Source organism: Neovison vison, chromosome 13, assembly GCF_020171115.1.
Source record: "Neovison vison isolate M4711 chromosome 13, ASM_NN_V1, whole genome shotgun sequence".
NCBI lineage: Eukaryota > Metazoa > Chordata > Mammalia > Carnivora > Mustelidae > Neogale > Neogale vison.
The window spans coordinates 114,889,288-114,912,082 of record NC_058103.1 but is presented as its reverse complement, the minus strand read 5'-3'; the positions used below and the strand labels follow the sequence as shown (position 1 = coordinate 114,912,082).

Below are 22,795 nucleotides of genomic sequence, written 5' to 3'. Positions count from 1 at the left end.
TTCATATAATTGAATAAAAAAGGAATAAATTATACACACGACATAAATGACAGTCATAGATGTTATGTTGAATGAAAGAAACTAGACACAAAAGAGTGAATATATCCATTTATATAAATTTCTAGAACATGAAAATTTGATCCTAATCTTCCTCCACCTGGACTTCCAAAATTTTCTTCTCTTTGTCTACATGAACTGGCTCTTCTCATCTGTCTGGCCTCATCCTGCACTATACTCCTTTAACTACCACTCTCCAGCAGTACTGGCTATCTTTTAGTCTCAGTAATGTCCTAGACTTCTTGCAAATGCTGTTTTTCAAATGTTCTTCATTCTTCTGGCTAAACTTGACTCTTAGTCTTAGATTAAATATTTCTTCCTCAGTGGAGGCTATCCTGACATTCTTCTTCAGCCTGGATTGAGTAATTTCTCAACCATAAACTCACAATCTTCTATGCTTTTCTTCTTCAGCATTTAACACAATTGTAATTAAGTAATTATTTGTTGTATAGTATATCTCCTCCACTAAATTATAAGGTTCAGAGAACAAGGTATGCATTTATCTTGTTTAGTTGCCATATTGTTTGTAGATAATAAATATTGTTAAATTAATGAATGAATGAGAAATGAGATAATATTAAAACAATCTGGACCAAGTTCTGAGTGGCAAATCTGATGTGGACAATGTATCTAGGTGGGTAGATCTGTCTCAGTGGCCCAAGAATGAGATAGGCTTCCTCCTCCTTGCATGAAATAGCAAAATTTTCCTGGATTTGCCTGGTAGAATTTTCTCAGTGGTTATTTAGGTAGGAGGCAAGTTCTTATTTTTCTGGTTTATCCTCTTCCAATTATAATTTATGGAATCTAAATGTAATGCCCCAAATGGCATGAATACTTTCATTTCACTTCTTTTCATCCTGGAATGTTTAGGGCTGAGCACAAGATGGAAAAGAGGAGTTTTGGGACCTGATACTGTATATTATGGTAGAAATATGGTGAATCTTTATGTGTAGAGTGGTTGCAGATGGAATGTAAATGCCCTAAGTAGTGGTACTCTATTTAAACCAAGATACATAATATCTATTTGTCAAAGGGAAAACTACATATCATCTTGATATCTATTTGTCAAGAGGAGAGATATATAGTACCTTTAATTTCTATTGCCTTTCCGGGACCTAGTGCTGGTCAGTTTCTTGGCTCAAGAGTGGGTGTTCTATAGACATCTTTAGGTCTAGTAGCAGATGCTGTTAGTGCCCTTCCCATATCTCTTGGGCCTTAACACTCCGGTGTTTTCTGGAATCCTTTCACTAGCCCACATCTGTACCTCTTTTCCTAATAGCTTCTCTCCTTAACTGACCCAGATATTCTGGGGAATTAACACCTACTTGTGAGTAGCCCTCAACTAGTCCCCTACCCCTGTGTGTGGGAAGTGTAATTCTGAAGCTTGGGTTTTATATTGTTTCCCATCATCTCTGCAGGATTAAGCTCCAATTGACCATAGTGGTAGGTAGCTTGAAAATACATCCTTTACTGATTGCTTTCTTTCCCTTTTTCATTTCTCCTTTTTTCCACTTTATATACAGTCTAACATCCTGAGATGGAGAACAAAGTGTGAAAGGGAAAAAATATTGATGCCAGTTGGAGCATCAGCTCCTCCCAACATTCCATTTCACCTTTCAAATAACTTACTTATATTTGAACCTCTGTCTAAGATTATCTTCTGGAGGAACTCAAAGACAGGTGACACACTGGGATGACCCAATTAAAGAGGCAAAATCTAATGCCTGTTCACAAGTGTAAATGTTCTTAATCTCAACACAAATGAGGGAGATGACTAACTTCCAAGAGAAGCAGTATGATGGATCCTCAAAATAATCCCAGGTATGGCAAGAGAATGTATGAGGAACCTATGAACAGCAGACCTATGAGAAAGTCCCTGCAATGGGAGGCAACATGCATCTGACCATTCTAACAAGTATCTTACATTGAATCACAGAAAAACTAGACAATTGCTATCTAAATCACTCAAGACTACAAAAGTTGCCCTATTCAGGATTAGTCATATTCTGTTTCTTACTGGATATACTAGAACAACCCTTTCTTCCTTTTTAGAAAAACTTGAAAATAAACTGTAAATTTAGAGAAAAGTTGCAAGGACTGTAAAGGAATATCCCATACTCTTTATCTAAATTCACACATTAATATTTTGCTCCTTTCACTTTAGTATTTGTTCTTTTATCTACCTAAATACACAAGGACCTTTTCATAAGGCCTATTCAACTTCTATTTTTACCACCATCCAGCTCATAGATGACAATAGTTCGTTTCATCTTTTCTGTAGGACATGGGGTTCTTCTGTTCCTGAAAACAGTCTCCAATTCAGAGGTGATGGTAGTATTTCACTAAATATTTAAGTTATTTGGGGCACTTGGGTAGTTCAGTCGGTTAAGCATCTATCTTTGGCTCAGGTCATGATCCCAGGGTCCTGGGACGGAGCCCCACATCATGCTCCCTGCTCAGTGGGGAGCCTGCTTCTCCCTCAGCCTACTGTTCTCTCTGCCTGTGCTCTGTCTCTCTCTTTGTGTCAAATAAAATCTTTAAAAAGATATTTGTTATTGGAGTCTTGCCAGGACCTTTCACTTCTGATCCTTTCATCAATTACCATTCAGTTTTATATGGATCTATCATCAGTTTAAGATGCTCCTGGTTTATTTGATTGGAGGTGATATTCAAATGTTGGTGTCAGCTTCTGACTGACTACATTTATAACAGAGCAAATTATAGTTATTTCTTTGCATACTTGAACTCTTGCCTTGCTCTTTCGGATCACCAAACAGTTTTATAGCTTTAGTACAAATACATGAATCAATCCATTCAACAAATGTTTATTAAGCATCTTATGCATTCTAGGCACTGTTCTTTTCACTGACCATATATAGTGGTGAAAAACCTGACAAAGTCCCTGCTGTGCTCAAGTTTACATCCTAGAGGGGTATATCAGTCAGCTGTCATTACAACAGTGCTGCATAATAAACCCTCCTGGTGTTCTAAGTAGCTTACAATAGCAGGTACTTATTCTTCTCACTCACAGGTCTGCAGATCAGATGAGGCTTGGCTGATCTTGACTGGGTTTGCCAGTGTTTGGCTGGGCGAAGCTGAAGACCAGGTTTCAAGTCAAGTTGAGATTTCCATCACATGTCTTCACTATTCTGGGACAATCTGCCTACCTGAGGCATATTCTCCCCATGGTGGATGACAGAAATATAAGAGATGTGAGTAGAAGTCTTTTAGGTCCTCAACTCAGGATTGTCACGGCCACCTCTGCTTACACCCCATGAACTACACTACACGCTATACATATACATATACATATATATGTACATATACATTTCACTGAGGTAGGAGGCTTTGCAGAGTCACATGGTGACAGTTTGGGCAGAAAAAAAATGATTCAAACTACCATGATGAAGGGTGGGAGAAAGGAAACAAATAAATAGATATACCAAATATGAAGCAAGTTAATGACATAGAAAAGGAAGAGAAGGAGTAATCTTTTGGATAGGATGGTCAGGGAAAGCTTTTCTGAAAAGGTGATATCTGAGCAGAGTCCTGAAAGAAGTGAAGGAACAAGATTTGTGGATTTCTGGGATACACTGTGGGAAGAGAGAACAGTAAATGAAAAGGCCCCAAGGTGGGAGCTTGTCTGAAGGGATCAAGGAATTGCAATGAATCCTGCGTGACTAGAGTATAATGAGCAAGAGGGAAAGCAGTATAAAATGAAACCCATTCTTTTGTCAATAGATATTTAAGTTGTTTCTAATTTTTCACTGTAACAAAAAGAGCCCCACATTAGGCTCTCTGCTCAGCAGGGAGCCTGCTTCCCCCCTCTCTCTGCCTGCCTCTCTGCCTACTTGTGATTTTCTCTCTGTCAAATAAATAAATAAAATCTTTTTAAAAAAAAGAAAAGTTATTGGGGAGCAGGATGTCAAATTATCCCTTCACTGAGTACTTATTAATTTTAAAGGGGAAAAGGTACAATAGAACGATTTGGCAGTCACAATTGTAACTAAGTAGTCAAGCTTGGCATCATCAATAGAAGGTTAGCTTAACATCACATACTTCATGATGTAGAACAGGGGAAGGTGTGTACCATCATCTGTGAGGAGTTTTTGCTAGAAATGTTTGACTTGAGTTTAATGATAGTCCCACAAAACAGGAATGTGGGGCATTCTACAAGACAACTGACCCAAACTATTCAAGGGTTTAATGTCGCGAAGAACAGACAGAGGTGATAGGATTGTTCTAGCTGAAGGAGACTACAGACATACAACAGACATGAAACAGATGAAATTCACTGATTCTGAATTTTCTCTAATTTTTAAGTAAAAAATTTTTATTTATTTGAGAGATAGAAAAAGAGAGAGAGAGAGAGAGAGAAAACATGAGTGTGGGAAAGGGTAGAGGGAAAAGCAGACTCCCTGCTGAGCAGGGAGCCTGATGGGGGACTATATTTTAGAACTTGCTTGACATTCTCCATAAATAAATAAAAACAAAAACAAAACAAAAAACTGTCACTTTGTTTGGAATTGCATTGAATCCACATATTTATTTAGAGAGTTGATATCTTAATATTTCAAAATGTTAAGTAGACACTGATAGGATTACAAAGAAAAAAAAATGGGAAAAGTCTAAAGCCATCATGGGAGATTTGAACATAGAGAAACCCACAAATAAAGAGTAGTAAAGAAGCAGAAGCATTTTTGTATCTTTTTAAATATTTTATTTATTTGTCAGAGAGAGAGAGGGCACAAACACGGGGAGCGGCAGGATAAGGAGAAGCAGGCTCCCTACCGAGCAAGGAGACTGATGTGGGACTCCATCCCAGGACCCTGGGATTATGACCCGAGCCAAAGGCAGACACAACCAACTGAGCCACCCGGGCATCCCAAAACAGAAATATTTTTAAAGTTTTATTAAAAGTCCAGCTATTAACATATAGTACAACACTAGTTTCCGGTGTACAATATAATGACTAAACACTTCCACACATTGCCTGGTGCTCATCACAAGTGCATTCCTTAATCCCTATCACCTATTTCACCCATCCACCACCCCCCACTGCTAACCATCAGTTTGTTCTCTGTAGTAGTTATGGGTCTATTTCTTGGTTTGCCTCTCTCTCTTTTTCCCCCTTTGCTCATTTGTTTTATTTCTTAAATTCCACATATGAGTGAAATCATATGGTATTTGTCTTTCTCTGACTCATTTCACTTAGCATTATTCTGTCTAGCTCCATCCCTGTCATTGCAGATGGCAGGATTTCATTCCTTTTTATGACCACATTGTATATATGTATATACCACATCTTTTTTCTCCATTCATCAGTCAGTGGTCACTTGGGCTGTTTTCATAATTTGGCTATTTTAGATAATGCTACTATAAACATTGGGGCACATGTATCCCTTTGAATTAGTATTTCTGTATCCTTTGGGTAAATAGCTACAGTACAATTGCTGGATCATAGGGTAGTTCCATTTTTAACTTTTTGAGGAAACTCCATACTGTTTTCCACAGTGATTACACCAATTTGCATTACCACCAAACAGTGCAAGAGTGTTCTCCTTGCTCTACATCGTTCTCTCCAACACCTGTGGTTTCTTGTGTTGATTTTAGCCATTCTGACAGGTGTGAGGTGATATTGCAGTTTTGATTTGCATTTAACTGATGATCGGTGATGTTGAGCATATTCATGTGTCTATTGGCCCTCTGTATGTCTTCTTTGGCAAAACGTCTGTTCATGTCTTCGACCCATTTCTAAATTGGATTATTCATTTTTGGGTGTTGAGTTTTCCAAGTGTCTTGCATATTTTGGATACTAACCATTTATCAGATATGGCATTTGCAAATAGCTTCTCGCACTCTCTAAGTTGCCTTTCAGCATCGTCTATTGTCTCCTGCACTGTGCAGAAGGTTTCTATCTTGATGAAGTCCCAGTAGTTTATTTTTGCTTTTGTTTCCCTTGCTTAGGAGACATATCTAGAAAGACGTTGCCATGGCCATTGTCAAAGAAGTTACTACCTGTGTCCTCTTCTAGGTTTTTTATGGTTTTCTGTCTCACATTTAGGTCTTTAGTCCACTTTGAAGTTTTTTTTTCCTAAGATTTATTTACTTTTATTTTAGAGAAAGTGGGAGTGGGGAAGGAGAAGAAGGAGAGAGAGAATCTCAAGCAGACTCCCCACTGAGCACAGATCCTGACATGGGGCTTGATCTCACAACACTGAGGTCATGACCTGAGCCGAAATCAAGAGTCAGATGCTTATCTAAATGGGCCATTCATGTCCTCTTTAATACATCTTGAATTTATTTTTGTATGTGGTGTAAGAAAGTGGTCCAGTTTCATTGTTTTGCATGCTGCTGTCCAATTTTCTCAACACCATTTGTTGAAGAGACTTTTTCTCATGGAATATTTCTTCCTGCTTTGTCAAAGACCATGCAGTTATGGATTCATTTTTCAGATTGTTTTTCAGAGTCCATAGTCTCAAGTTTCTATTCTGTTCCATTGGTCTATGTGACTATTTTTGTGCAAATATCATACTGCTTTGATTACTACAGCTTTGTAATATAACTTGAAGTCTGGAATTGTGATGCCTCCAGCTTTTCTTTTTTTCTTTTTTAAACGATTTTATTTATTTGTCAGAGAGAGAGAGAGAGCACAAGCAGGGGTAGAGGTAGGCAGAGGGAGGAGCAGGCTTCCCACTGAGCAGGGAGCTCAATGTGGGACTTGATCCCAGGACCATGGGATCATGACCTGAGCTGAAGGCAGATACTTAACCGACTGAACCATCCCCAAGTCCCAAGCAAATCCTTGGCTTTTTCACAATTGCTTTTGCTATTTGGGGTCTTTGGTAGTACCACACAAGTTTTAGGATTGTTCTAGTTCTGTGAAAAATGCTGTTGGTATTTTGATAAGGATTTCATTTAATATGTAATTTTTTGTATAGTACAGACATTTAAAAAATGTTTTTTCTTCTAATCCAGGAGCATGGAATATCTTTCCATTTCTTCATATCATCTTCAATTTCTTTCATCAGTGTTTTATAGTACAGGTCTTTTACCTCTTTGATTATGTTTATTCCTAGATATCTTATTGTTTTTGGTGCAGTTGTAAGTGGGATCGATTCCTTAATTTCTCCTTCTGCTGCTTCATTATTGGTGTATAGAAATGCAACAGATTTCTGTATGTTCATTTTGCATCCTGCAACTTTACTGAATTCATGTATCAGTTCTAGCAACTTTTGGTTGCATCTTTTGGGTTTTCTGTATATAGTATCACATCATCTGCAAATAGTGAAAGTTTTACTTCTTCTTTGCTGATTTGGATACATCTTGTTTCTTTTCATTGTCTGACTGCTGAGGCTAGGACTTACAGTACTGTATTAAGTAACAGTGGTGGAAGTGGATGTCCTTGTTTTGTTACTGATCTTAGGGGAAAACTCGAAGTTTTTCCCTATTTAGGATGATATTAACTGTGGGTTTCTCATATATGGCCTTTATTATGTTATATTATGTTATATATGTTATATGTTTCCTCTAAATCTACTTTGTTGAGGGCTTTTCATCATGAATGGATGTTGTACTTTGTTGAATGCTTTTTCTGCATCTATTGAAATGATCATAAGGTTCTTATCCATTCTTTTATTTATGTGGTGTATCATGTTGATTGATTTGTGAATACTGAACCACCTTGCAATCCAGGAATAAATTCCCTTAAAACCCCACTTACATCTGCAATCCTTGTTGATTTTCTGTCTAGATGATCTGCCTACTTGTGATCTCTGTGAAAATAAATAAATAAAATCTTAAGAAAAAAAGAACAGTAGGCAGAGAGGCAGGCAGAGAGTTGGGGGGAGGCAGGCTCCTCCCTGAGCAGAGAGCTCAATGCAGGGCACAATCCCAGGACCTCAGGATTATGACCTGAGCTGAAGATAGAGGCTTAACCCACTGAGCCACCCAGGCACCCTGAAACTGTTCTTGTTTTATTTCCATATGTTTTTGTTTCATAGTTTGGAGTTTTTTTTGTAATCTATGATTCTGTCATATATTTCTTTATGTATCCTAAGAATACTTAAAGCCTCTATCATACTATACTGCAAATTAATCTGAAATGAATTAATATTTTGATTGTTGACTTTGAATTTTTTTCTTAACATTTCTTTACATGTTTGGAATACCTATTTGCAAGCACACAAATTTTTTTGTTGCCTTTTTTCTTTCTTTTTTTCCTCTCCCTTTATGCTCATTCAATTGAATGGTGTTGGGGTTTCCTTACTTTAGCCAAGTGCCCCAGTCCAGAATCAGTTCTCATAATATGGTATTTCAGATTTCCTGTTCTGCTATGTTGTCAGGGAATATCACACACCTGGTTATGAAACAATGGGTTTCTTGGTTAAGCAAGGTTGTGTTTGTGTCCTTTTACCTCTTCAAATATGTGGTTCCAAGTAAGCTACAACCCCGGTCAGGGCTTGGTGGCTTTCCATAAGTCCCAAGTTTGAGCTAGAATGGTAAACTTACCTCTAGTCCATGTCTTGAGATGTACTTTAACTCTTTTCACTCTACAGGAGCTATCTTCCTGTTCACTTCCACTAGCTTTAGGACTTAGAGCCCATTAAATCCATGGCTTAAGTCAAATCACAGCCTTGTGTTTGGGTCATTTTTCTGGTTTGTGAAAATGCTTGTGTTGTTTTAACCTGGCTACACTTCTCAATCTTGTATCTCTCTCCCTCCTTTCTTCTCCCACCTCCTGCCTCCTTTTCCCACCCCCTTTCCCTATCCCCTCCACTTTATCTATTATGCAATCTGTTTCTAGTAGAGTGAAGATATCAGAAGGGTGATTTACTGAGCTATCTTATTGGAAACTCACCTAAGCTTCTAAAGGAATTCTCTACAAGCAAAGAGAGGAAGAAGAAAATAGAGCATTCAGCCTCTAAAGGAGCAATGAAAGGTTGTCTCTTTCTTATAAGATAATGATCTTGCAAATTAGAAAACTTAGTTATAATTACTACCCATTCCCTGCTAAAAGTCACAGACTTTATGGTTACTTTCTCCTCCTTCTCCTCTTCGTCCTCCTCCTCCTCCTCCTCCTCCTTCTTCCTCTTTTTTTATTTTTTAAAAAGAGGTTTCTTTCTTCCTTCCTTTCTTTCTTTCTAAAGAATATTTATTTATTTATTTGAAAGAGGGAGAGAGAGAGAGCACAAGCAAGGGGAGCAGCAGACAGAGGGAGAGGGAGAAGGAGGTTCCCCAAGGAGCAGGACACTGACCCGGGGCTTACTTCCAGGACCCCAGGATCCCAGGATCATGACCAGAGCTGAGAGCAGTCGCTTAACCAACTGAGCCACCCAGGTGCCCCTATGCTTATTTTCTTATAATCTAGCATCTTCCACTCTCAGACCTACTTCCTTCTTCTCATCCCACATAAGACTTCCATCTCCTAAAGAGCCATAAACACTTAGCTCTCTTGTCAGTTTAGTCCTACAAGTAAAGTATTCAAACTGAATTACAAATAAAGCTTGTGACCTTAATAAACTCTTCATCAGTCAATGTGTCGGGTATACTTAGTGAATGAAGGGTGTGGGAGGAAGGGTAGCTGAACTCCGAAAGATATATGTTCTTGCAAAGGCTCTGGAATTGCCTGAGGAGCCTCTGAAATGAGCCCCCTTGAAGTAAGGAGGCACAGGTCATTTTGCTGTAGCTAAGGTCACCTGCTAGGAAGAGGAGCCAACATGGAGAAAGAGTTTTCTAAGACAGGGTCAAAGTGCAGTGCCAGTATATATGTGTTTGCATGTGTGTCTCTAAGGAGGGTGCACACATGCATGTGCTGCTAAACTCTTATCCTTATGAATAAAAGCTAAAATATTAATCTAGGGCGCCTGGGTGGCTCAGTCAGTTAAGTGTCTGCCTTTGGCTCAGGTCATGATCCCAGGGTCCTAGGATTGAGTACCGCATTGGGCTCCCCACTGAGGGAGCCTGCCCCTCTCCACCATGCTCTCTCTCTCTCTCTCAAATAAATATCTAAATAAAATCTTTTCTAAAAAGATTTTGTTTATTTATTTGACAGACGGAGATCACAAGTAGGCAGAGAGGCAGGCAGAGAGAGAGGAAGAAGCAGGCTCCCCACCAAGCAGAGAGCCCGATGTGGGACTTGATCCCAGGATCCTGGGATCATGACCTGAGCCGAAGGCAGAGGCTTTAACCCACTGAGCCATCCAGGCGCCCCTCTAAATAAAATCTTTTAAAAAATTTAATTTAATGGGCTTTCAGTTGCCATGTGGAAATGTTTGTGTATTCCTGATCAGGGACCAGGATTACAAAAACTACATCAATTGTAAGAACCACTTAAAAATAATGAATACTGTTTTTCTGAAAATAAATAAATTGGAAAAAAAAAAAAGAACCAAGAACCACTTAAGTAAAATTCTCTGTAAAAAACAAACAAACAAAAAAAGAACTACATAATTGCTCCATGTCTGCTATGTTTGTTTTCTACAAAGGTTACCAATAAATCTCTAAATTAAACCAAAAGGTCCCAAAAGCTTATCTTTAAGAGCGGCAAGGGATGAAACTGGGCGTTTTAGTCCATTCCATTGCAAGATTTGGGGAGGAGAAGTATGGAACCTGAACCAGTAGAGTCATAATAGTAGCTTCTAAAGGAATAAAGGACAAAATTAATGTCAGAGACTTTCTGCATGGAATCTGGTTTGGGTTTGAAAAGGATCTTTAACCATCCAAAGACTTATGCAGTGGCATGAAATCATTGGCAGCCCCCCTCACTTAGTTTTACAGGGTATATAAAACATGGAAAAAAATCTTTCAACTTGGTTCACATATATATGTAGGCTGAAGAGAGTCCTTCAGCATCATCTGGCTAATTAAAACAAAATTGATGCCCAAGGAATCGAAAGAGTCACAGGCCTATGAAGAATCTGATGGAGTCTGTGGCTTTCTTCACAGAAAAGTGCATACATAAATTCTGTGTAGAATTTCAGAGAGCTTGTGGGGGGCCTGGTTAAGATCTTTTCCTACCTCGGGAGAAGCAGTGGGTTCATGTAATAAGACTGTAAGGGTTTCAAATTACCAATCCTCATAGGAAATGAATCTCACGGATTCCCCAGAGCCTACCCCCTACCCAAGCACCCTTCAGCTTCTTTGGATGGTAGGTATTATCTCCACCCGTATTAATTCCGTTGTTTGCAATTCAGATTCAACATTATTAACTAAATGTCTTCCACCCTGAGTGTGCTCAAGGCCACACACAAAAAGAAAATTTCAAGTATAATTAGGTGGCATCTTTCTCCATGAATCATTCTGGTCTGTAAGATCCCTGATGCCCAAAGAGATCTCTGATCTTACACACTGTATCCGTTGCTAGTTTCTTTCCTTCATGACCCTAATCACTGCTGTACTCTCTTAGAAATTTTTTCTTAAGTAAACTTCTATTATTTTCTTTATGACTATAATATATATATATTTTAGATCCAGTGCACACAAAACACATTTCAGCAGGTTTAATGCTTTCTCCTTCAGTAACATGGACATGATATTAGGAGAGTTTCCTAGAATCTGCACCATCATTTCTAGTTCAGCCTCTCCTCTGTAGTAGTTGGGTTTTCCTATCACCATGACAGTTCTGATTCTGATTCTGGGGTTGTTTTCTCTTCCTCAATTGTAGATTCCATATCAGACCTTAAACTTTCATCTTCATCAGGTACTACTGTAGTCACTGGGCCAACCCCCAGCCTTGACTGCTCTTTGGGAACTGCACTGACATTTCGATCAAGGGAAGGAAGTCTGAAAGTTATGTGGTTGAGGAAGGAGATGATCCCTAGAGGAGAAGAATTTGAGGTGAGTTTCAAAACAGAGATAGTCTTTTGACATTTAAAATTCTTACTCATGCTTTCCTCAGTTCTAAGAGCCAACCCTCTTCTCCCTCAGCAGTTTCTTTATCCTCCTGTGCTCTCATTGCAATACAGTATTTGTTACATTGTAAAGACAAAGCTTGAACCTCCTGGATTCAATGATAGTTGATAGTTCCACAACTTTCTGTGAAGTCTCGGGCAAGTTGCTCAACCTGTGCATGCCTCAGTTAATGGTAGAACAGGTTGCTAAACCTAGGTTTCCAGACTCCAAAATCCATGATTTCCTCACCATATCATGCTGCTTCTCCATGTATGAATGTCCTAAATAGGAACAATCAGTGCTTCTATTTCTCCCAGACTCTACCTCCCTTTCAAGAAGGGACTTCCTCTTCCATCCTTCTTGCATTAGGCAGGGGAATGACTCACCAGAAAACGTGTATAAGAAGTCACTCCACCAATTAATATGATAGGCCCATAGGAAATCAGGCTCCAAGGCATCCTTAGCATGCCAGTGAACCTGTGCCAGAAATAGGACGAGGCAGAGGAGCAGGGAGATGGCTAGGACCAGAAGAAAAGATGTCACAATGCATCAGTGTCTTTAATCTGCCTTGACCATCACCCCCAACTCTCTTTCTGCTTCCAGATGCCATATGTATGGCAGAATTTAAACTTAGGGATTGACCAAGATGCGAAAGAGAAAGGGGCTTCAACCTCTCCCCTGGGTTAAGTCAGCTTGAGGTGTGTTTTATACAGTAAAACAGGGCAGGTAACTGGCAACTGGATGTGATACTAAAGAAGAAGAAAGGGACAAGAAAAAGAGGAGGAAAGCCCCAACCAGGAAACTTGGCTTGTTCGACATTTTCACCCTAGTATTACCTTGCCAATCTAGGTCTGTACCTGCAGTGAAGCTGAGCATGGAGACCTTCAGATCCAAGTTGGTGATTAAGCCTCCTCTTCTGGGCAGGCAAGAGCTGATGAGCCAGGCAAGGGCAACGACTATGGAGAAGAGAGAGATGAGGAAGAAAGCCCTGGAAATTTGAAGGTAATCTGCCAAGAAGGAGGAGAAAGGGAAGGCTTGGTTAGTCCAGCAGGGAACCTCTCTTAAGAAAACCAGACAGAGGCTTAGAGAAGGGTGTGAGGACTAAGGAGGATGAAGCAGAGTTCGCCGTGTGGCAACGAGGGCAAAGTAAGGATTTTATTTCCCAGTTTTTCATTGATAATTATAATTATTTACTGTGAAGGTAAAGCCTTTATTGTAAAGCTGCTGATGATATACAAATAGTTCTGGTTGCATTAACCCATTTAACTTAGATGTAAACTAACTTTTTTTTTAAAGATTTTATTCAATTGTTTGACAGAGAGAGTGATCACAAGTAGGCAGAGAGGCAGGCAGAGAAAGAGGGAGAAGCAGGCTCCCCACTGAGCAGAGAGCCTGATGCAGGGCTCAATCCCAGGACCCCGAGATCATGACCTGAGCCGAAGGTGGAGGCTTACCCCACTAAGCCACCCAGGCACCCCTGTAAACTAGTTTCTAAGAGGTGTGACTCTAACATCACGGCATAGATTAAAACATTTTCTTATTCCTAATTCTAATTCTAAAAGTAATACATGTTCAATATAAGCATTGGAAAGGCTGAGAAGTACCAAGAAGCATGAAGAAAAACAACTACAATCCCACTACTAAGGGCAGCTACTATTAGCATTTTATATATTTTTTTCCAGTATTTTTCTATCCTCTGTACATAGTGGATACGATACTAAAAATCAAGTGATTTTTTTTTCCTTAAGATTCTTAGGTAAGATTTTCCCCCCAAATCACCTGTTGTAAACATCATTTTTAATTTTATTTAATTTATCATATTAACATGTTTCACTTAATTATTTAACCATTGTTGAACTTGTAGTTCATTTCTATTTGTTTTTTCTCTTTTAAATATATCTGACTTGCATGTGCCTTGTCAGCCTATGACTACAAAATGAAGTCCTATTTACTTAAACTCCCATACTGTAATAATTTCAAGCTTGAATTTACTGCATTGCAGGAATTTAACATCCTAAAAATATCTTCTATTTGCTTTTTTCTTTTTCCCCTGAGAGTTTCTCAAGACCCTTCCTCGCGGTTGCTCAGAGAGAGGTCTGCTAAAAAGGTCTTTAGCTCCAAAGCCTTTACCTAAGCACCATAACACTTCTTCCCTCACCTCCTGGCTCAAGATCTCTGCTCTCTGCAGACCAGATGTTGGTAATAGAGAAGAAGGGGCATGCCCAAAATTACTTTTTGCTACAAGCTCCCTAATATGAAACAGATCTTTCCCTTGACTTCCACAGCAATTTTTTAAGATACATGCACCCCAGTGTTTATAGCATTATCTACCAATAGCCAAATTACGGAAACAACCCATGACCATTGATTGATGAATGGATAAAGAAGATGTGATCTAGGGACGCCTGGGTGGCTCAGTTGGTTGAGCAGCTGCCTTCAGCTCAGGTCATGATCCCAGGGTCCTGGGATCGAGTCCCACATCGGGCTCCTTGCTCGGCAGGGAGCCTGCTTCGCCCTCCCCTCTGCCTGCCATTCTTCTGCCTGTGCTCGCTCTCTCTCCCTCTCTCTGACAAATAAATAAAATCTTTTAAAAAAATAATAAAAAAAGAAGATGTGATCTAGATGTATAGATATATACACACATCTATCCATATCTCTATTGTGTCTACATATCTATATCTGTGTTTCTACATCCATCTGTTGTGGACTATCAGTCAGCCATAAAAAACAATGAAATCTTGCCATCTGCAATGACATGGATGAATCTAGAAAGTATAATGCTAAGTGAAATAAGTCAGAGAAAAGACAAATACCACATGATTTCACTCATATATAGAATGGAGGAAACAAAACAAATGAGCAAAGAGAAAAAAGAGAGAGGGGGGGAAAACCAAGAAACAGACTCTTAACTCTAGAACACAAACTGATGGTTACCAGAGGGGAGGTGATTAGGGGTGGGGGATGGTGAAATAGGTGATGGGGACTAAGGAGGGTACGTGTTGTGATAAGCGCTGGGTGCTGTAGAGAAGTGTTGAATCACCATATTGGACACCTGAAACTAATATTAACACTGTATGTTAATTATCTGTAATTTAAATAAAAGCCTTTTAAAAAAGAAATAAAGGATAACACACAATTGCAAGTAAATAAAGCTCTTCTGAGATGCTACAGATCCTGCAATCTCTTCAATATCCTTTAGAAGGTGCCTCCTTGTCTAGCTTCCTTCCTGTCTCAAGGTAGCAGGGGCCAGCTCGTCTCTACCACCGAAAATTCTCTAAGCACTTCTATGCCTGAGAATCCTAGTTCAGCTTCCAACTAACCAAGAGAGAAGAAAATATATTAAAGCTTATCCCAGATTAAGATCTGCCTCTTAAGTCTCATTTTCTTCTCTAGAACTCACCCCTTACTAACATCATTGATAATAGTAAAGTCAATGAAGGGAAACCACATGCCTACCCACAGAGATGAGTTGTTCTGTGGCCAAAAAATGTTAGCCACATTAAAACAAGATAATGCGGGGTGCCTGGGTGGGTCAGTCATTTAAGCATCTGCCTTCAACTCGGGTCATGATCCCAGGGTCCTGGGATTGAGCCCTGCATCAGGGTCTCTGCTTAGCGGAGAGCCTCCTTCTCCCTCACCTTCTGCCTGCTGCTCTGCCTACTTGTGTTCTCTATCTCTGTCAAATAAATAAATAAAATCTTTTTAAAAAAATGATAACCCAAGAGCAATGCATTTCCCGAAACCTGGGTCACACAGAATTAGCAAGATATGTAGCCAGTCAGAACCATCAGCCTGCTTTTAGTTGCATGAAGCCCAGTGTGATAGGCATCGTTCCTGGTATTTAGCCCACAGTCCCCCACAGGACCTAGAAGCCCTTGCCTATAGCCCTGGCCCTTTGCCTGCAGTCCTTCGACCATAGCTAATTGGAAAAAGGAAGGAACTCTGACCTATGTTGGATTAATTTTATTCTTATGCTTGGGAATTTGGATTTGAGACTGATTGATGCCACTTTCCTCATATATAGAACTTTGCTTTCTTGAACCAAGAAGATACATTGCCAGTGATACAGAGATATCACTTTTTGGGCATTTGCATACTAGTAAACAGGAAAAACTGAGCTGTAGTGATAAAGCAAAGCATGAACAAAGATGAGCATCAAAGCATCTCTAAAGAGACTGAGTGGTAGGCTTGATTTTTCTTCGTGAGATCCTAGTCTCTTCTGGAATCTCCTAAGGGTCAACAAACTTCCTGCCTTTGGGAATCTATGAGATTCTTCCGAATCTTCATAAATAGGTTCACTCTTTAGCTTATGCTAGTTCAAGTGAAATACAACATGAAAGTGTACTAAGATACCTAGTCCAAGTCCTAAGACATGTTACAGTCTAGTCTTTCTTCCACCAATGAGGGGAAGACTTGCCTTCATGTTCTTACAATCTTCTCTTAGATCCTCATCTCCTGAAACTACATAAACAAGATCACTCACACCCCCAAAGGAACAACTGAAGATTTACATCACAGAATAGTCTCACTTCCCCAAGGAAGCAAGTCAACTAGTTATAATCATACAAAACTAATTATTTGACCAAACTAAACACTTGGCTCCATTATATAAAATGGGTGTATTTGTTTAACTTCATAGTTTTTTTTTATTCACTGAGCAAAATAAAAGAAACATCCTAAAGCTGAGTTTGAGCCTCCATCTCCTCTAAGACCATAAGCCATCAACTTTTAAACATCAGTTTTTACAACAGCTTACTTGTCAAAGTTTCAAAGATCTTAGGACCTAAGTTATAAAAGGCGCTACTTTTTGGTAAGAAGCTATGGACTCTGAAAAACAGTCTGAGGGGTTTGAAGTGGCGGGGGGGTGGGAGGTTGGGGTACCAGGTGGTGGGTATTATAGAGGGCACAGCTTGCGTGGAGCACTGGGTGTGGTGAAAAAATAATGAATACTGTTTTTCTGAAAATAAATAAATTGGGAAAAAAAAAGAAGCTTTGGTCCAGTGAAAGAGAAGTGTCCTAGATATAAGAAACACCCACCTAGGTCATCTGTATCCAAACATTTCTGAAGATTTCCTTAGTCATATTCTTGGATGTGAACTTGGGTTGCAAAAAAAGCAAGGCAAACATCCCAGTTTACTGAAGGCAATGAAGCTAACGCCTTGGGAAGAAAGGGGATGTCAATTTCAATTTGGAGAGGAAGAAATCCGAATGTTTGAAAAGCTTGCTAAGATCCTCGGTAGGGCCCTCAGGGTCATCACAATCAGTGATTCTGTACTTCAGAGCACCATCAGGCAGGACATAAAATCTACTGGAAGGAATTCGACCCTACCAGAAACGAGTAACGATTCTCAGCGAACTGAGAACACTCACCATTTGGCAGTTTGTAACTGGTGGGCAGGATCTCCTACTCTTATGAAAGTAAAACTTTGTCCTGGAGGTTCTGGAAGGTGAGAGGGGCAGGGCTATACATCACCTTGCTCTTGCTCTAACAAATAAGCTTAGTTAACACTAGACGCGCTTTTCCTTTATAGGTGTTGACACTCTGGAAGGAAATCAGTGGAGGAAGCCAAGATGACATGAGAAGGAAGAAGCATAGGAGAGAAGCCAGCCATAGGAAAGGCCAAGCACCTAGCACTCTGCTGTACCAAAGAGATTTGGGGGTGGGATTTCTCTCACTGCATCCTAAGTCCTTCAGCAAAAATCAAAGCCAGGATAGGGAGGTAGTGCTCTGAAAGGGTCAGGCTCCTTTTAACATGAAGGCGCTAAGACTGAGTAAGTGGAGGTGGGGTGTGGATATGGATAAAGAAGGTGCTGCTGAGGGATTGACCCACTTATTTAGCCAAATATAACCTCCACGCTGTTGACATCACACCTTCATTCCAACCACACAAAGGTGAGACAAAGCCTCCCCAGTCTCAAGGAAAAGAAGGGGGTTTGGGAATGGAAAAAGTCATGGATGGGGACCAGCACCATGGAGAGGAGGCTGTGAAACTGGCTGAGGATTCAGGTTCCCTGGTAACCCCACTGGAGTGCCAGAATCAAGCATCCCCACCCAGCTTGGCTGTGTCTCATGTGTAGTGGTTCCCAGGCCCTGGCTCTGGAGGCCCCAGTGCTTTGACTAAAAGGCCTACCCTGCTTCCCTACAGTCCTCCAGATGGTTCAAGTTACCCTCTGCGCCAAAACATTCCTTTACACCACGGTCTGATCTCACCTGTGCTATAGGAGAGTTAAGAGAAGGGTCTGTTCCACACTTGAGACGTAGGAATAAAAGTGAAAAATGGTGTCTACTACTCCCCACCCCTTCCCCATTCCATTAGCAACTACAGCAGAGAAGCCATCAGTCATCTAGAACCAGGTCAAGTCAGAGCCAGAGCCACAGTGGCCTAATGGGAGTCTAGGACACAAAACCAGGAGCACACATATTCCTGAGAACACCTGAGAGAGTCCCCATGAAACTCAGAAATGACAGGTTTACCACAATAAAGGGGGCTAAATTCTCGCTGTCAGTAGGTAAAAATTCAAAGTTCTCGAATTTGGATAATAATGTTTGGGGTAATGATAATATATTGTCACAGGTTGATGAGACCTGGACATACTCATTACATTTGGGGAATTCATTATGAGCTCTGTATTGCAGACTACTTACTTAGAATTGGGACTAGTGAACATTGGAAATAGGGTAGATACTTGACTTATAATTGTGTACTTAAAGGACTCAGTTGACCTTCTCTAAATCATTAACAGTTGGACTCAGGTGAATTCCAGGCTGCAAGAAATAAACTATTTGCTATTGTGGCAAATTCCAAGGTTTTTAAAAAAGATTTTATTTATATGACAGAGAAAGAGAGAGAGAGAGAAAACAAGCACATGCAGGGGGAGTGGCAGGTAGGGGAGCAGCAGGCTCCCTGCTGAGCAAGGAGCCTGATGTGGGGCTCAACCCCAGGACCATGGCATCATGACCTGAGTCAAAGGGCAGTTGCTTAACTGGCTGAGCCACCCAGATGCCCCCAAATTCCAAGATTCTGACTCATTAAACATTAAAATAATAATCTCAAGTCCTGAATTTTAGCCTGGGCACAATTACATACATATGATTGCAGCTCAATTTTTATGTCTGTATCTTCTACTCCTTTTATGCCTGTATCTTACACTCACGAATTCCTAGAATTTCTCTAGAAATGGAATTCGTGAGTGTAAATCTCTGGATACACATAATCATATTGCTTTGGTTATACCCACTTATGGTCCCCAGTATATGAGAGTGTCTAACATTGTGCATCATTTAAAAATCTCTGCTAATGTCATGTTTAAAAAATCCTATCTCATTGTTCATTTGATTTGCCTTTCTTTAATGATTGATTAAGGTTAAATGATTTTTCCTATGTTTATTAGACATTTTTAGTGTCTGTTCTGTGAACTGTTTATTAATAATTTATTTATTGGGGGTATTCACCTTTTATTATAATGTGTTTTTTTAAATATCAATAACATTTAGCCTTTTATCTTTCATATTTCTTGCAAATATTTTCCCTAGTTTTTCTTTGAAGCTGAAGAATGCAATTGAATTATCTGCTTGCCTTTGATTTTAGTTTCATCTCAAGATCTTGCTCCTTAGCTCCACATAGCGTAGATGCTCTAGCTCAAGGTGGAGCCTAAGTGCAACCCCCAACCCCACCTCCAGCATCTGGGGCCCCTGCTTGTCTGACAAGGAGACATAAATGCTTCTTTCATGCATGTCTTCTTTCACAATACCTGTTTCTCTCTGTAAATGTATTTTTTGAGGATGATGGGGAAACTGTTTAGTGTAGTTATGTCTTTCCTCTAAGTTTTGGTTCTGATTTAAAAACTTATAGGGGCGCCTAGGTGGCTCAGTTGTTAAGCATCTGCCTTCAGCTCATGTCATGATCCCAGGGTCCTGGGATCAAGCCCCACATTGGGCTCCCTGCTCAGTGGGAAGTCTGCTTCTCCCTCTCTCACTCTCCCTGCCTGTGTTCCGTCTCTCTCTGTCAAATAAATTAATTAAATTAAATAAAAAACCTCATGCATATAGTATCTTCTGGCCCTATAAACTTACTTTTAAATGTTTTGTATTGCATTTTTTAAGATTTTATTTATTTATTTGACAGACAGAGATCACAAGTAGGCAGAGAGAGAGAGAGAGAGAGAGAGAGTGAGGAGGAAGCAGGCTCCCTGGAGAGCAGAGAGCATGATGTGGGGCTCGATCCCAGGACCCTGGGATCATGACCTGAGCCGAAGGCAGAGGCTTTAACCCATGAGCCACTCAGGTGCCCCTTGTATTGCATTTTTAGATTTATCTAAATTCACATAAAATTTGACGTTAATAACTTATTTTAAATAGCTGGCATTTGTTATACCGCATATCTGACATGCATTTGTATTCCCTTCTACTGTTAGCAGAAGAACAAATTGACCTTAGAAGTTAAATCTGGGGTGTCTAGGTGGCTCAGTCGGTGAAGAATCTGCTTTCGCCTCAGGTCATTGATCTCAGGGTTCTAGGATCGAGCCCCGCATGGGGTTCCATGCTCAGTGGTGAGTCTGCTTCTCCTTCGCCCTCTACTTGTGCTCTCTCTCTCTCACACTCTCTCTCTCAAGTAAATAAATAAAATCTTAAAGAAAAAATTTTTAAAAGTTAAATCTGATGGAGGCTGAGACACTTCACTTTGTTTCCCAATTCTGATCAATTACTTGTATTTCTACAACCACATTAGAATACTCACCACATTGCTTCGCAGTGACAGCTTATAAAGGCCCAGAGAGTTCTTCCCAGAGAGTAAAGAGAGTATCAGCTACTAAGCTGGGAGAGGAAGCAACCAGGAGTCAGAGGGAGAAAGGGTACCCTGAGAACACCTAGGAAAAGCATGGCCACATTCACAATTTGCCTGAGACCGGTCTTGGACTCAAAGAGGTGAGGGTAAAGAGATCTTGAAGGAGGAGAGACGAAGAGCCAACATGGCTGAAAGCTCTGGGAACTGTGGGGCCTGGTTCGGTGGCACTCACAGGGTGGTCTGGGTGTGCCGCTCCAGCACAGTTCATGGTTGCAGGAGATCCAGAGTCCTGCGTAGAGCTCAAAGCCATTCTTGATCACCAGGAATTGCACCCAGCTCAGTGGGGTTGAGCAGATCAACATTAGGAGACCAAAACCACACAGGCTGCCACAGAACATTCGGATGTAGATGTGTGTCTGATCCACATGCTGCTGCCGCCTCTGGGGTGGCATCGTGACATTCAGATGTTTGCTGACAGGGAGGGTAGGCTACAAGGATGAGGGAAATATTGCCTACCAAAAAGATCACCCTTGATCCCCAGGGTCTCCAACTCATCTCTCCCTTAAGGATCCCCATGTGGGTTTGATCTGTGGATGTCTCTCCCTACCCAGGGTGATCTTTTCTCTATCTTTAGGACACTCCCTCTAGGCCCGCCTTTAAGTAAGTCCTCTTCCTCCCATCTGACCTACAATTAGGTACCTCCTCACCCTTTGGTATTTCCGGTTCCCCTGAATTTTGGGAGCCTTAGGATTATGGAAGGTCAAGACTAAATTTTGCCTCTTCTCCATCTTGGCAGCCAGCTTGCTTTCTAACTGCCACGGAATTTGTCTCTGCACCTCCCACACGTGCCGGCAGATTCCATGTCTGTTTTACATTCTGGGTCTGATTGGATCAGGAACAAATCATCCCATGTTAATCAGGTGCCTGTGTATCTGATGGTCCTCACCCACTCCCTTTTCTGACCCCTTTTAGCTCCTTCATTAAATAAATCCATAAATATTCTGTTGGCAGTTACTGTGTGTCAGGATTTGTGTTAGGACCCAAACCAGAAAGATGAATGAGGCACAGCTTCCTAATAGCAAATAAAGATGTTAACTCAGATGTCTTCAGGACTCAATAGCATGTGGTTAGAATTCAAGATTACCGGTAGCCTCGATGGCGTTCACACTCTTGCCCCTCTGCTAAGTGGAAGGCCGCAGGTGTGTCTCCGTAGGTTCAGAAGCCAGTGGGTCAGCCATGGCTGGGCATTCAGCATCCAGCCTTTTCTTCCTTTCTTGCTCCAGTTCCCATTCTTCGATGCCCTCTACTCATGAAGCCATTGAAGGGCATTACACCCCTGCCTGCCGCTGCCAGTGCTGACAGGGCCCACTGTGAAAATGCCAGTCTCCCCAGCGCAGGGGGCTACCTGCCAGCGTGCTGAAAGCTACCATTCACAATCCTGCTTCAGGCTTGGGCTCTGTGTGAAAGCAAGGAGAATGGCCTTTCCCCGCTTCCAGAGGAGCTCAAAGTCTTCTTTTCAAACAACTCTCTCAGCGTTGGTCCTAACTCCTCCTCCCACAAGGGCTCAAAATTAGTCCAAGATGCTGAACAGACGCCATCCTGCTCCCCATCCTGGACATTTATTCAAATAAATGCCCAGCTGCATTGCCAGCTCTTGTTTTCCATGAGCAGATAAATTCTGAGTCCTAAATTTGGGCTGAATCAGAATGCCCTATCACACTTTTCTCCTAGCATGCCTTCTCGCCCGCCCCCACCTGTCAAAACCTATACTTTATGTCAGCTGTGGGGGACAACTGGCACTTAGCTTGCTTATGTCCATGCTTTAGCATGAAGTCCTCTTTCTCCAAAAGTGTCATTTGATTCTCTGATTCCCGGTACTTAACCCAATGCCTGAAAAGAAAAGAATAGGAATGAATGAGCAATAGATATATATATGTATATATATATATTTCTTTTCTTATATATATATTGCTCATTCAAATCATATATATATATATATATATGATTTATTTATTTGAGAGAAAGAGAGAGGAGATCACAAGCAGGGGAGAAGGGTAAAA

At 40.6% G+C, this 22,795-nt stretch overlaps 1 protein-coding gene across 1 annotated transcript; it reads right to left on the bottom strand.

The window, feature by feature from the left end:
* Positions 1 to 11,666: 11,666 nt before the first annotated feature.
* On the bottom strand, positions 11,667 to 21,523 carry TMEM202 (transmembrane protein 202). Its single transcript, XM_044231970.1, has 5 exons — positions 21,443 to 21,523; positions 20,968 to 21,223; positions 12,807 to 12,956; positions 12,336 to 12,467; positions 11,667 to 11,875 (listed from the first exon to the last, which is right to left on the bottom strand). Exons 1-5 carry the CDS (start codon positions 21,521 to 21,523, stop codon positions 11,667 to 11,669), a joined length of 828 nt encoding a protein of 275 aa, XP_044087905.1.
* Positions 21,524 to 22,795: the final 1,272 nt, after the last annotated feature.